The 12,633-nt window shown below is 56.2% G+C and overlaps 1 protein-coding gene across 2 annotated transcripts; it reads right to left on the reverse strand.

Moving 5' to 3' along the window:
* Positions 1–864: 864 nt before the first annotated feature.
* BSG (basigin (Ok blood group)) lies at positions 865–12,489 on the reverse strand. 2 transcript variants are annotated; one of them, XM_088067686.1, is made up of 9 exons: positions 12,350–12,468; positions 8,158–8,505; positions 6,366–6,522; positions 5,073–5,161; positions 4,493–4,620; positions 4,069–4,342; positions 2,201–2,225; positions 1,831–1,900; positions 865–1,674 (listed from the first exon to the last, which is right to left on the reverse strand). In XM_088067686.1, exons 1-8 carry the CDS (start codon positions 12,429–12,431, stop codon positions 1,843–1,845), a joined length of 1,161 nt encoding a protein of 386 aa, XP_087923812.1. In that variant the 5' UTR covers positions 12,432–12,468; the 3' UTR covers positions 865–1,674; positions 1,831–1,842. The 2 variants fall into 2 exon arrangements, with proteins under 2 accessions (XP_087923812.1, XP_014115417.1); XM_014259942.2 differs by lacking the exon at positions 8,158–8,505 and having other exon boundaries at positions 12,350–12,489.
* Positions 12,490–12,633: the final 144 nt, after the last annotated feature.

Consider the following 12,633-nt stretch of genomic DNA (forward strand, 5'->3'; position numbering starts at 1 on the left):
ATAAAGGAAATTAAACCATGCATTGATTTTTCACCGGGATGGCGCAAGGCCGCGGCTGCAAAAGCCTTGCATAACCCATTTACACAGCACAGAGCCATGCTGCCCTCGCTGTGGTGGCACAGCAAGGCAGGAGGGAGCCAGCCACCACAGCACCAGGCTGTCAGCACTGCCACCACCTCTCTGGGCACACGGTGGCCACCACAGCCACGCTCCCCCTTTGTCCCACCCCAGGCAAGGACAAGGATCTGGCCACAGAGCAAAGCCGTGGTTCAGTCATGTGCCCAGAATGAAGCAGGCAGGGGCACCTTAGGCCAGCTGGGAACACACGGTAGCTTTTCTTCAGCTGCCTCCCTCCAGGGGCAGGAATGTTGGCAGAAGGCCCCTGAGCTCAGGGGTGCCAGCAGAGAAGGGACTCCCCATCACATCCTGCCCTGGCCCCAGGGCCCTGCTCTGTGCACAAAGGTCTCACACCATAAAGGGCAGGAAAAAAAGCAAACATAGAAAACCTGCTTAAAGAAGTGTGACACACAAACAGCAGGGTCTGTGAGGGCTCCTCAAGGCTGGGGCTGATCCTTGACCCCACAGCCACAACACCTGAGGAACTGTGGAGCAGGGCAAGCAGAGACTGTCCCATACAGGCAAGTGTGCCCAGGGCCCCAGGCTCCTCCAGGCTCCTCCAGACCCTGCAGAGCAGGGAACACCCCTCCCTCCCTCCGTCCCTCCCTCCCTCCCTCCATGAAGGCTTTTACACCCGTCGAGCTGCATCTCCTCAGCAATTAGAGCTGGCACCAAACCGAGACACAGGGCCATGGTCTGCAGCCAGAGGGTCAGGTGGCCCGGAGGGAAGAGACCAGAGTCCAGAGGTGGAAAAAAGAGAGAGGAATCATCTTTATTTGTGAAGTGTTAACAGATGGAACAGTTCAATGCTACCCAGCAGTAAAGGTGTTAGACTCCCCTGAGCACCTGTCTGCTCGCAGGCCCCCACGTCACGCACACACGGCGATGGCTCAAGCATAAGCACAAGCACACGCTGTTAAACCTTAAAACCACCCCCAGCCCCGGCTCACCCTGCCCCTCCCCACTGCAGAGACATGAACAACCCATGGAATAAGTTACAGCAATCATTTATCCAGCATCCAGCTCCTGGCTGCCTGTTTCAGAGTAACCAAGAGTTTGGCAGGAGCTGACTGAGAATCTGCCCGACAAGGACATGCCAGGAACGAGCCCTTTGCCAGGGAAAGGTGCAGCCTTGCTCCTGGTGACTCACAGGGAAAGACACGGAACCCCTTCCTGAACCCTCTGGTCAGATCAGGTCATCTCCCAACAGCCACCAAAGCAGCTCCTCCCTCACCCCCACAAGCAGGTGGGACACAGCTGCACTCCCACCCCCCCTCCCCACTCTGTACCAACATGAAATAACCTAGGACAGAGACAGCCAGAGACCTAGACTAGCAGGAACAAAGGATTTACATTTACAGGTAGAAAAACCCTCCCGCGACTCTTTTTAAAAAAAAAAAAAAAAAAAAAGTGTATTTTATATTCTACAACTTAAGTTTCCTTAGAAAGTGAAGTAACTGAATCGCAAGGACGCACTAGAATATTCCATGGCGCTATTTTACCAAAAAATTAAAAGAAAATAAAATTGTCCAGACGAGTTCTTCATCTACACATCACCTGGCAGGAGAGAAAGAAAAGCCAGTTAGATAAAGCCTGTTGCACCAGGGGCTGGTGGAGCCCATGCTGGGCCAGAAGAGCCTCTGGCTTCTCCCAGAGAGCCTCAGCAGACTCAGATGCTGCAGCTCCTGCTCCAGGCTCTGCCCTGGCACTCACCTGGCCCTGCTCTTAGTTGGCGTTTCTCTGGCGGACGTTCTTGTCCTTGTGGTTTGTGGCATTGCTCTTCCTGGGAAGGGACAAGGGGTGAGAGGAAAGGGAGAGCAGAGAGTTCCCCACCCCTCACCCATTAATGTAATTCAGGTCCAAGCAGAGGGTGCAGGAGATCAGATCCCAGAGCAAGGTCAGACACTGGTGCCACCCCAATTATGTGAGGTTTATACATGGGGACATCGCTCCCCACTGAGTATTATCCCACACCAGCCAGCTTCTATCTTTGCATAAAGCTTTTATCTTTGGAGCAGATTCCCTGGCTGGATGAGATCTACCAGTAAAAATCTGGCTAAATAGGAAGAAGCAAGGTACTCACAGTGGTGCAGAGCCTCCATCATCATCTTCACATTCAGGACAGCACAGAAAGGGAAAGCAAAAAACAAAGAGTCAGGGAAGAAGACATGCAAAGTGACCTCTGCCTCTCGTTAAAGCAGTGGGAACTGCATTCCAGGCAGCACCACTTAAAACTGGGGAGGGTAGAGCTCCTCTGGTGAGACTGGCTGCCCTGATCCATCCCCTGTGCTTGCCCCCATGGCACCAGGACTTGGGATGGCTCCCAGATCCCAGCACACTCACAGCAGGTAAAGGGGAAGCCAAACAGGATGTTTCAGGAACGAGGCTTTAAGCAGCAGCAGCAGGAAGCCCTTTCTCCCTCCCCACACGTTGTGCTATCAAAACAAACACTGCACACCACGTTCTGAGCAGCACAGCTACAGAAACACCTCTGCCAACATGTGCCAAGCCCTGTGGCCTTTCACCAGCTCCCTGAGATCTGCCACCTCCCAACAGGAGGCTCCCAGTTGTCTCCTTTGCTCCCCATCACCTCTTCTCCAGGCCTGGCTCCCCTGGAGTCCCACGCTCTGGGCACTGGGGCTGCCCTGGGCACCAGGATCTGCTCAGGGCTGGTGAGAGGACAGAGGCAGGCACAGGGCTGGAACTACCTTCTACTTACCATGTGAGGTGGCACCAGCAGCAGAGAAAGGAAGAGTGGACAGGTAACACCAGCAAGGATATCACCCCAAAGACAGGCCAGGCTGTCACCACCCCATCCCAGGTGACAGGAGCACCCAGTTCACAGAAAGTACTGGGGGAACTGGCTCAGACAGGCCTCACTGTCACCTTTTGGGAGGGGCAAAGCTACAGAGACTTTGGGGCAGAAAGAACCACTTTATATCAGGGCAGTATAATGCCACGTGTGTTTACCAAGGGGTGTGATGCTGTATTCCTCATCCATGAGCCCTTGGGAACTTGAGCTCCTCTTGCCAAGGAGCATCAGGACATTTCAGCACATTCCCCTGTCTGTCAAAGCATCTGCTACAGCTCTGACAGGTCAGCACCCCACAGACCTGGACTGATGCCATCACAAACCGGATCACACAGTGTTTTTGCTGGGAGATGCAGCTACAACATCTTTAAGGCAGCACTTGCCTTGCAGCCAGGGGTGTCAGAGGGCAAAACACCTGCTCGTGAAACTGTCTCCAGCCCTGCAATCAGGGGAGGGATCTGACCTTTAGCCCCTGTGCTGCACCTCTCCAGAGCCTGCTCCTCGCAGGGGCCCAGGGGCCCTGCAGGATCCCAGGCAGGAAGGATACAGAGCACTCACACAGCATTGTTAACAGCATCAGATAAAGGAGGCTGGGAGCTGACACAATGCAGATCCTCACCGATAAGGAAAGGGAGGAGCTGGTGCTTCCAGAACAGATTAAAGATAGTACCGGGTCTTTGAGATCCAGGATGTGTCGATCTGATGACCCAAAACATCCTGAACTGAACACAAGTTAAGCTAAGCCTGGTCATACACAGGCCCTGACACAGTCCCTCGCAGTTCTGCAGCACCACAAAAGCTCTGGTACTTATTTACAAAGCACCTTGTCCAGAGTGGGAGCTGCCAAAGCAAATCCAGCCCTGCAGACACTCAAGGGAAGCTCTTGAGCAAAGAGAAGAGGAAGTGGTGAGACAAAGGGTCAGGCTGACCTGCACAGAATCCTCTCTGGCTCCAGATCTCACTGCAGGACTGTCACAAACAGTGCAGTTACAGGCAGTACAGCCTGGCTCCTCAAGTGCCTCGAGTGCTCTCAAACCACCCCTCCTGAGAAAGGGACCTCAGAACTCGCTCCAAGCCCATCCTGCCTGTCCCAAATCACTTCATCTTCCCAGAAAGATTCAAACCCAGGTGCCTCTTACCATCAGGAACCTCATCTGGCTTCCTCCTCTTCTCATAGATGAAGATGATGGTGACAAGAACGAGGACTTCTGCCACGATGCCCAGGAAGGGCCAGAGCGCTGCGAGGCGGCTGCGGACGCGCAGGTTCACCGTGGCATCCCCGGTGCCGAAGGAGTTGGTGCCATTGCAGAAATAGTCGCCTGTGTCCTGCTCAATATCCAATTTAAGGATGCGCAGCTCTGTCTTGTTGCCACTGGACTTGATGATGTATCGCCCAGAGGCGTTCTCCAGGAGCTGGAGGGAGGAGGGAGAAGAGGGATCTCAGGGCAGTGCTGACCGAGCACCACGGCAATCCCTCTTCTGAGCTTTGAAACAATTCTGGTGGCACGAGGACTGGGCAGCAGGGCAGGCAGGAGGGGAGAAGGAGCAAACCACAGCACTCACCCCGTGACCACTTTTGTACCAGGACCAAGTGGTGACAGCGGGGTAAGAGGGGTTCTTGCAGGTCAGCACACCCGTGTCCCCCTCATTCCCATGCTCGGACGTCTTGTATGCTGTCACCTGGGGGGCAACTAGGCGAGACAAAAAAAAATAATTGGGACATCTCATGATAGAAATCACACAGATTTGTGCTTCCTGCAGCCCACCTCACCAGAATCAGCTACCCCAAAACCTCAGTCAGGCTGTTCCTCTCACTTGTTTGGCACTTTCAAAGAGGAAAGTGCATCACACTGCTTCAGGAAAGGCTCAAAGAGATTTGTCCAGCAGGTATTATCCCTCTATCCATTATTCCTGTGGGAACATGCCCACAGAAGGCTGGTTTAATGCAGGATCTCAGGGCTGACCCTGCAGACACTGGAATGGCCTGATAATGGCGCTGCCTCTCAGAAAGCAGAGGCCCTGCAGCCAGATGAGGGCTGGGAGCAGCTTTTCTACCAGCTGAAAAGACCCCAGCAAAGTGTTCAGGAGTTCACAGCTTCCCCACAGCCCTCCTCAGACCCCAGGAGCAAAGAGATGAAATTACCAGAAATATTCATTTGTCCTCTGATCTGCGGGTTTCCTTCATAGACGCACTCGTAGATGCCAGAGTGCTCCTCCTTCTTCCCATTGATTCTACCAAAAACAGGATTCAGGTCAGCATCCAGCATGACTTGTCCAGAGATCTCGACCTCCAGACTCAGGGAATCAGACACCCACAAACATCAGCAGCCTCCTCCACAGCAAATTTCCCCCATTCCAGCAGTTTATGCTGCACTGTGTACCTACAGCAACCAAACTCTCCACTCTCCTCACACTCTGAGGGTGGCAGAAGAGGGTTTCATGTGTCAGGGTCTGTCAAGTCAGTGATCACTGTTCCAGCTCAGTGAAACACAGGGCAAAGATCACCCAGGCCAGGCTGCTCTGGATTGATCCTTGCATAGAGAAAAACTCCCGCATTCTCCTTCCTGTAAAGCTGCTGCAATGAGATTTAGTGGATTACGCAGCCCTGCAACAAACATCCCATTCTGCTGCTCAGTAATACCCACTCGAGGGAAGGGGCCCACAGAGTTTGTCCCATGGCTGCACTGGGACAAGGGGCTGTTTGTTAGTTCTGCCGTGCACGGCGCTTCCCACTTCCAAAAACCACTCAGCTGAGGAATTGAGGTCACGCGAGGGAGGCTGGGTTATAAATACTTTAATCCTTGTTCAGCTCCCTGTTGCTATGGGGAGACAGGCACGTCGGCACTGCCATACAAAGGGACATGATGCCTCCACAGCTGCTGGGTCAGTGCCAGCCAGGCCTGACTGTAATCAGAAAGGAAAGCTCACTGCACTGCCACAATAAGGCTGGTATTCCCGCACCCAGCACGGACCACAGCCTGCCACAGCTCCTTCTGGGACAACAGCCGGACTCTGGGAAGGGACAAAAAGCCCCAAGGAGAGACAACATGGACTGGAGCCTCTCGCTCCACACACAGGGAGCCAGTGGCCTGTCCAGAGCAGGGCTCCTTCAAAGCTCTGGGAGAACAGCTCTGGAACATGGAATAACCAGAGTCCAGCTGAACATCTGCTTAAAATCAGGGAATCTCTAAGAGGACATTTGTGGCACAAAACTGCCCCTTCCTCCTTCTTTTTGTTCCCCTCCTCCCCATAAAGGAGAGTGTTGGGCCTTACCAAAACCCTGTTAGAGTCATCTCATGCTCCACAGTCCCAAAGCCCCACCCCATCAGCAGGGCTGCAGGAACTCAGCCCTGGTTCCAGCTGACAGCAAACACCAGCTGCCTTCTGGGAAAAAAACCTGCCTGTGCTCAGGTTCTGACCTTGCCCTGACACTCACGTGTAGCTGGTGAAAGCACCCGACTTCTCGTCCTGCTCCAGGATCTTATCCCTGTGAATCCACTTGTGGCCTGTGATGGTGGGTTGTGGTGCAGACATGTTACAGCTGAGGGTCAGCTTGTCAGCATCCTCAGTGACCTGAGCAGTAATTTCTGGACCTGCATTCATAAAGAATTGGATTTAAGTTAACCCTGGGTATGGCAGAGCTGACGAGGTGCCCAAGAACCTGGAACACAAACCCCACAGCTCCTTGTCCCTGTTCCCAGCTTCCACTTACCTTCACACAGTTCCCTACCAGAGCTGACCGTGCCAGCACCAGAGTCCCCCACACCAGGTGACCCAGGTGACCAGGCCTGAGTGGACCTGGTTTGGCCACTCTGGCCCTGCAGCTGCTCCCCCCACGAGCAGGATCGCTGCCGTGCCCGGCATCACTCGAATCTCCGCTGGCCCTACCCCGGGTGCAGCCCCGGCACAGCCCAGTGCTCAATAAGCAATGGAAAAGGTCACTCTGAAGGGCAGAGCACGGCTCTCTGCTGCTGTGAGCCGCCACAGCACTCCTGTGTCAACACCTCCCAGCACCTGAGCTGCTTCAGACACCTCCAGGTAGCACACAGGACCCTCTGTGGTGAGGGGGAGCAGACAAGATCGTGTGGCAGCACTATGTGCGTCACCTGAGGCACTAAACCAAAGGCTTTAGTTAGAGTGACTCCAGGGAGAAGACAGAGCCGTGACTCCGAGAGGTCCTGGGCCTCGATGCGCCAGGCAGCAGTAAATTATGCAACCTAAGATGACTCAGGCATTTCTACTTGTAGGAGGCTGTCCGAGAAGGCAGCTGGCATCAGCAGCACCCCTGCACAGCCCCAGTGCCACTACGGTCCCTGCCCTCCCACCCCATCTCCATCCCTCGGAAGGACCAGTTTTTGCCAGGGCTGAGAGGCATTTTGCTTTTCCTCCTATCCAAATTCCACTGGAAGAAGGGTTCTGCTGGAGTTCTGTACTCCATAGCACATTTCTGCTGAAAAGGCAGCTCTCCTAACTCCAGGATTCACGGGGAGACCCTTAGCAGGACTTTAATCTCCCTCCCAGGTTTCTATCACTGGAAGTAGCCTGGGTGCTCCGGCGTTCGCCTGCCCGCTCTGCGAGAGGGAACCCGGCCACGTCCACAGGACAAGCAACGACATCACACTCAGGTGTCACACTCAGGTGTCACACTCAGGTGTCACACTCAGGTGTCACACTCAGGTGTCACACTCAGGTGTCACACTCAGGTGTCACACAGACACGGCCATTTCAAAAACGGTTGCATCTCAGACCTCAAAGCAAGATTTGTTTCCCCACGAGTCTGGGTCACCAGCACGGAAGCGAGCTCAAAGCAGGGCTGCTGGAAGGAGCGGGAGCTGTACGAGCCGCAGGGAAGGGCCGCTGGTCAGTGGTGGTTAGGGCACGAGTCGACCACAGAATCGAGGCTCAATTCTGCAGCCAGCACCAGGGCTCGGAGGCGCTCGGGAATAAGCGGCAGGTTCCAGGTTCTTTTGGCTCCGGAAAAGGCGCGGGATTGCCGGAGGGCGAATTGGTTGGGAAGCCACAACCCTTTTTGAGCAGGGCCATTCCGGGTCAAGTCACAGGTGGTGGGGAGACTGACAGAGGGTGGGAGTCTCTCAGTTCTACAGCTGGGGTGGGAGGGTGGGGGGAGCTTTCGGGAGCCACAGGACACAGGTGCAGGGGTGAGCATGGCAGGAGACTCAAGACACCGGTGTCCGAGCAAGTGCCAAGGCCTCGGTGCGGCCACTCACGTTCGATGACAAAAACGTTCGCCTGGGAACGGATCCACTTGACTTTGGGGCTCTTCGACAAGTGGTTGCGGTCGGGGTCGTTGCTAGCCCGGCACTCATACATGCCCGAGTCGTCGCCCGTGAGGTTTGCGATGGAGATGGTGCTGGTAGAGTGCAGGTTGTAGGTGGCGTTGATTTTGACACGGTCCTGCCGTGCGCCATCCCAGAGCTGAGCATAGGTCTCATTGGGGTCGTTCCCCTCAAACCACCACTGGATCTCAGGGATGGGATTGCCAATCGCCTCGCAGTACAACTCCACGCTGTCCTGAGTCAGTCTCTTTTGAGACAGCGGTGACTTTATAAAACCAGCTATGAGTTGAAGAGGTATTAGTGCAAAGTGTTAGTGCAAAGCAAGAATTCACCTTCCACAAGCAAAAACAACCCTCGGTGACCGAGAAGAGGGTGCACACCAGATCAGCGCACTCCTCCCTCCCTCCCCTCCACACTCTGAACTCTGCCTGGCTCAGACAGGGCTGTGATTGCATTTTGTATCTCCTGAGGCTGCAAACCAGCTCCCAGTGTGTGCTGCTACCCAAACTGGACGCCCACCTGCTGCGAGGGACAGCCCAAGGCCTCAGTCTGGCCCCCAGCGCTTCCAGCTCAGGATGAAAACACTACATTTGTGTTCCAAGGGCCTCTGGAGCCCCCACATTCCCCAGCCTGTGCTCTGGCAAGGTGCTGCACAGCGCACATCACCGTGGGAAGCTGGGGACAGTGAGGGGACAGTGAGGGGACGCTGACCAAGCCCCTTCCCATCCAGTTTGATTAAGACAAGTGAAATGGGAAAAGGGCTTCGCTGTGTCCCTGTGGCCCCAGGAGGAACGTGTCCATTCCCCCTCACTGCACAGCCCCAGGCTGCCTGACCATAATTCAGAGCTGGCCAGGGCCCAGGCCCCCCCTCGCTGGGCACAGCCACACGCACCAGCCCCTCACCTGCCCACACCCTTGATCCATCCCTCAGCCCCTCAAGGTGCCCAGCAGGAACTCCTGAGCACCAACCCCAAGGTAAGAACTCTTTTTGGGGGTGGAGGAAAGCCTCACAGTCCGCAAGATGTCACGAGCCAGGCGAGGAAACGTGTAAATTTGTTATCATACAAACAGCGAAATCTGACTTTTCATCTCAGGCAAGACCAGCCTGCAGAGCTGAACTGGCAACAAACAGACCAGAGGCACAGGTACCAGCTGCAGGCTGGAATTTGGGTATTTTTCACTCTGCCCTTGCAGCCGGAGGCCAGAGGGTTCAGTGGTGGAATCAGCCAGTCCAAAGGTCGGTCCCAGGGAACGGAGCTGCCAAACGCCCTCGGGCTCCAGGACAGGCACGGGGCAGCGGCCACAGCCCCAGGAGCCCTTCCCAGGGCAGGCAGGAAGGGAGGCTCAGCAGCTCCACTTCGGGAAAAGCCATCAGGCACAGGTCGAGGTCACTACGTGACTCACCCCCAGCCAGGTTTCAGAAAAAGGAGCTGAGCTTGAAACACATCCTTCCTGTACTAACAGGCAGCTCGCACCCCAAGAACCTTCCAGGAATTAATTTGCTCAATTAAAAGCACTTTGTGATTACAGCCCTCCATGGATGCACCACGATGTACAGGCACAGAGGAAGTGAGCTTAGAAGTTTTGGGAAGGGGTTGAAAGCCTGAAGAGGTTTTAACAAGATATCCTAAGGCTGCTTTTTGTGAGAGTAGGAACAAATGAGTGTCACAAACCCAAGTTTGCTCAAAATCAAGGAAGACACAAGTTAGCCTGTAAGCTAAGCTTGACTCCTAAAGAAACTAATTCCACATTTTTCAAAGGAAAAACTTTCCTACTAGAGCTTTGAAAGTCTTGAAGAATAAGCATGGCTAAAAGAAAGGACCAAGGCACTCTTAGGAGAAGGCAGACATTAATTTTACCCAAACAGGAGGTTCAGGGCTACCCAGAGATGTTATGGGATGGGGGGGATCAGCTGGGCTCCACTCCCAGAACCACTGAGAAGAGGTTTTTCCACATCACAGGCCTGTGATCAAACACTCCCAACCCTGACAAGCCCTGGAGCTGCCCACAGCACTTGTACGAGCCCATCTGCTCCAACTGCAGCCCGAATTAGAGGGGGAGCTGGTAAAGATCAAGGGTTTTAAAGCTACAAGGTGATTACTGTACGCTGACAAAATAAGCTGTGCAAGGTTATTTGCTCCGAGTTAGAGGGTACCTCGTGCAGTTCAAACGGGTCAAAAGGCTCCAGCAAGCAGCAGCAGCGAGTACCATTTGCATTCCCATGGGATTAACGGCCTCCCTGTCCCCACCAGAAAGCTGAGAGCAGCAAATCCCAACCGTGGGCTCTCTGGGCTGGGGAAGGCGGCTGTTGAGCCCGAGGCACAGAAGCATGGCCAGCACAAACCCGCTGGGATCGATCAGGGCTGCTGCCACATTTTCCAGAGGGTGATGGGCTGCAAGTGGGGCTCAGCTCCCAAAGCCCAGACGCCCCTCACAGAGCTGAGCCGGATGCTTCCTCGGGCACGGCGTGGTATCCGAGCCAGCGGGACAGCAGGGAAGGCAGAGACCAGATAACATTCTCCAGAGTCACCTTCAAACTAAAAACAACCTCTCCCCCGCGCAGAGGGAGGAGTTGCTGGGGTGTTAACAGCAGTGGGAGTGCTCAGGGTGGCCGAGCCAGGCCAGAGCCCCACTGTCCCACAGGTCTGACCTTTGTTTCTCGGTTTGGGAAGGGGATAGTTGAGGATCTAACACTTTTTGCCATTTAAAATAGCTATAAAATCTGCCCTTAAGCTTTGCACAGCCAGATCAAAGTCAGGGTCCTCGGGGGGACCCAAGGGCACAGAGTCCAGGCATACACTGACCTATGCTCCATGGGGTGAGCTGCTACCCAGGCTGCTCCATAAAGCCAAACCTAAACACTGCTGAGAGGCCAAACCCCACTTCTCAGCCCCCACTCTGCTCCCTCGAGGCACCAGCACAGCTCCACACCAAGCCCAGGCATGGCCAGGCAGGACATGGGCATTACACAACTGATGGGCCAGCTCATCCTCCCAGGGCTTTTCAGACCCAGGATAGGAACTGCCTCCTCCAGGTCCTTCCAGCACCAGTACCCAGGCAGGAGGGTGCAGGAAGCCCTCAGAGCCACACAGGGAGTGGGATGAGGCCACCCTGGGCATCTCCAGGTGATGAGTGTGAGGCTTAGAAGGAGGCTCTGCCCTGCAAAATTAAAATGCGATTCTGTAGAAAGAAACTACTGGAGCACACACTTCGGTTTTCCAGGATACTCCCACCCTTTCTCCTTCACTCTCAGGGTTTGGTTCTACTACGCTGAATTAAGCGCAAACAGGCTACAAATTGTTCAAGTACTCAAAACGCCAAACAGCCAGGACCAGCTGCTCGCCACTGGCGACCAAACCGAGCCTCTTCCATTTGCACCTCGTGCACGAGAGCTGATTCACAGGCTGCGGGGAGAACACGGCCGGGGATGCCGTGAGCCCCTCCTGAACGTGAGGAGGTGAAAGGTGGAGTCCCAGGGCAGGGCAGAGCCCGCTGATCCCTGCGGGAAGAGCGTTCAGCGCCCGCCCGGGGCTGCCGGAGCCGCCGCCCCGCGCCCGCCCCGCGGATTATCCCGAACATCCTCAGCGTTTAAAGCCCGGGGACCCGATGCTGCTCCTCAGCCGCACAAACCGGAGAAGCGGCTGCTGGGAACAAACTCCTCGGTTTTCCTAAGGAGAAAACAACCCAGCGCGGCTGAAAGCACCGGCGGACCCGGCCGCCCCTCCGGTTAAAGAGATCAGCGGGCACGCTGTGCACCGGGGCATCCTCCGCCCGAGCCCCGGCACTGCCCGACGGCAGCACGGAGCCCAGCCCGGCCTGGCCATCCCCCGATAGCCCCAGGGCGCCTCCGTTCCCCCGGCCCCGCCCGCCGCGGACGTGCCCCGCCGCAGGCGCCCGCGCCGCCGCTCCTCCCCCCACGCCTGCCGCTCCCGGAGCCGGCCCGGAGCCCACCCGCGGGACTGGGATTCTGCCAAAGCCCCTCGGAGCCCCCGCAGGACTCCCTCCGTCCAACCCCCCACGGACCCCCCAGTGGGCGCCCGCGAACCCCCCGCCATCCCGGGCTGCCTAAATGGAGCCGCCCCCAACCCGGAGCCACCCTGGCCCGCCCCGGTCCGGTCCGTACTTGTCCCCACGGCGCCCGCGGCCATCGAGCACAAGACGAGCAGCGCCAGGACCGCGCGCGTTCCCGCCGCGCCCGCCGCCATCTCCGCACGCGCCCCCGCCGCGCCGCGCGCGCGCTATAACCGCGACCGGGGGCACCGGGGGAGGCGGGGCCAGATCGGGCCCCGCCCCCTCTCACCTCCGGTCGGCCAATCGCACGTTGCTGCGCCTCTCAGACCCCGCCCATTCGGCCGGGCCCGTCCAATCAGAGAGAAGATCACACCGAGCGCCTTCTCCTCTCTCCTG

The sequence above is a fragment of the Pseudopodoces humilis genome, chromosome 28 (assembly GCF_049639895.1).
Source record: "Pseudopodoces humilis isolate 2021_Gansu_Grassland_sample_001 chromosome 28, ASM4963989v1, whole genome shotgun sequence".
Lineage (NCBI taxonomy): Eukaryota > Metazoa > Chordata > Aves > Passeriformes > Paridae > Pseudopodoces > Pseudopodoces humilis.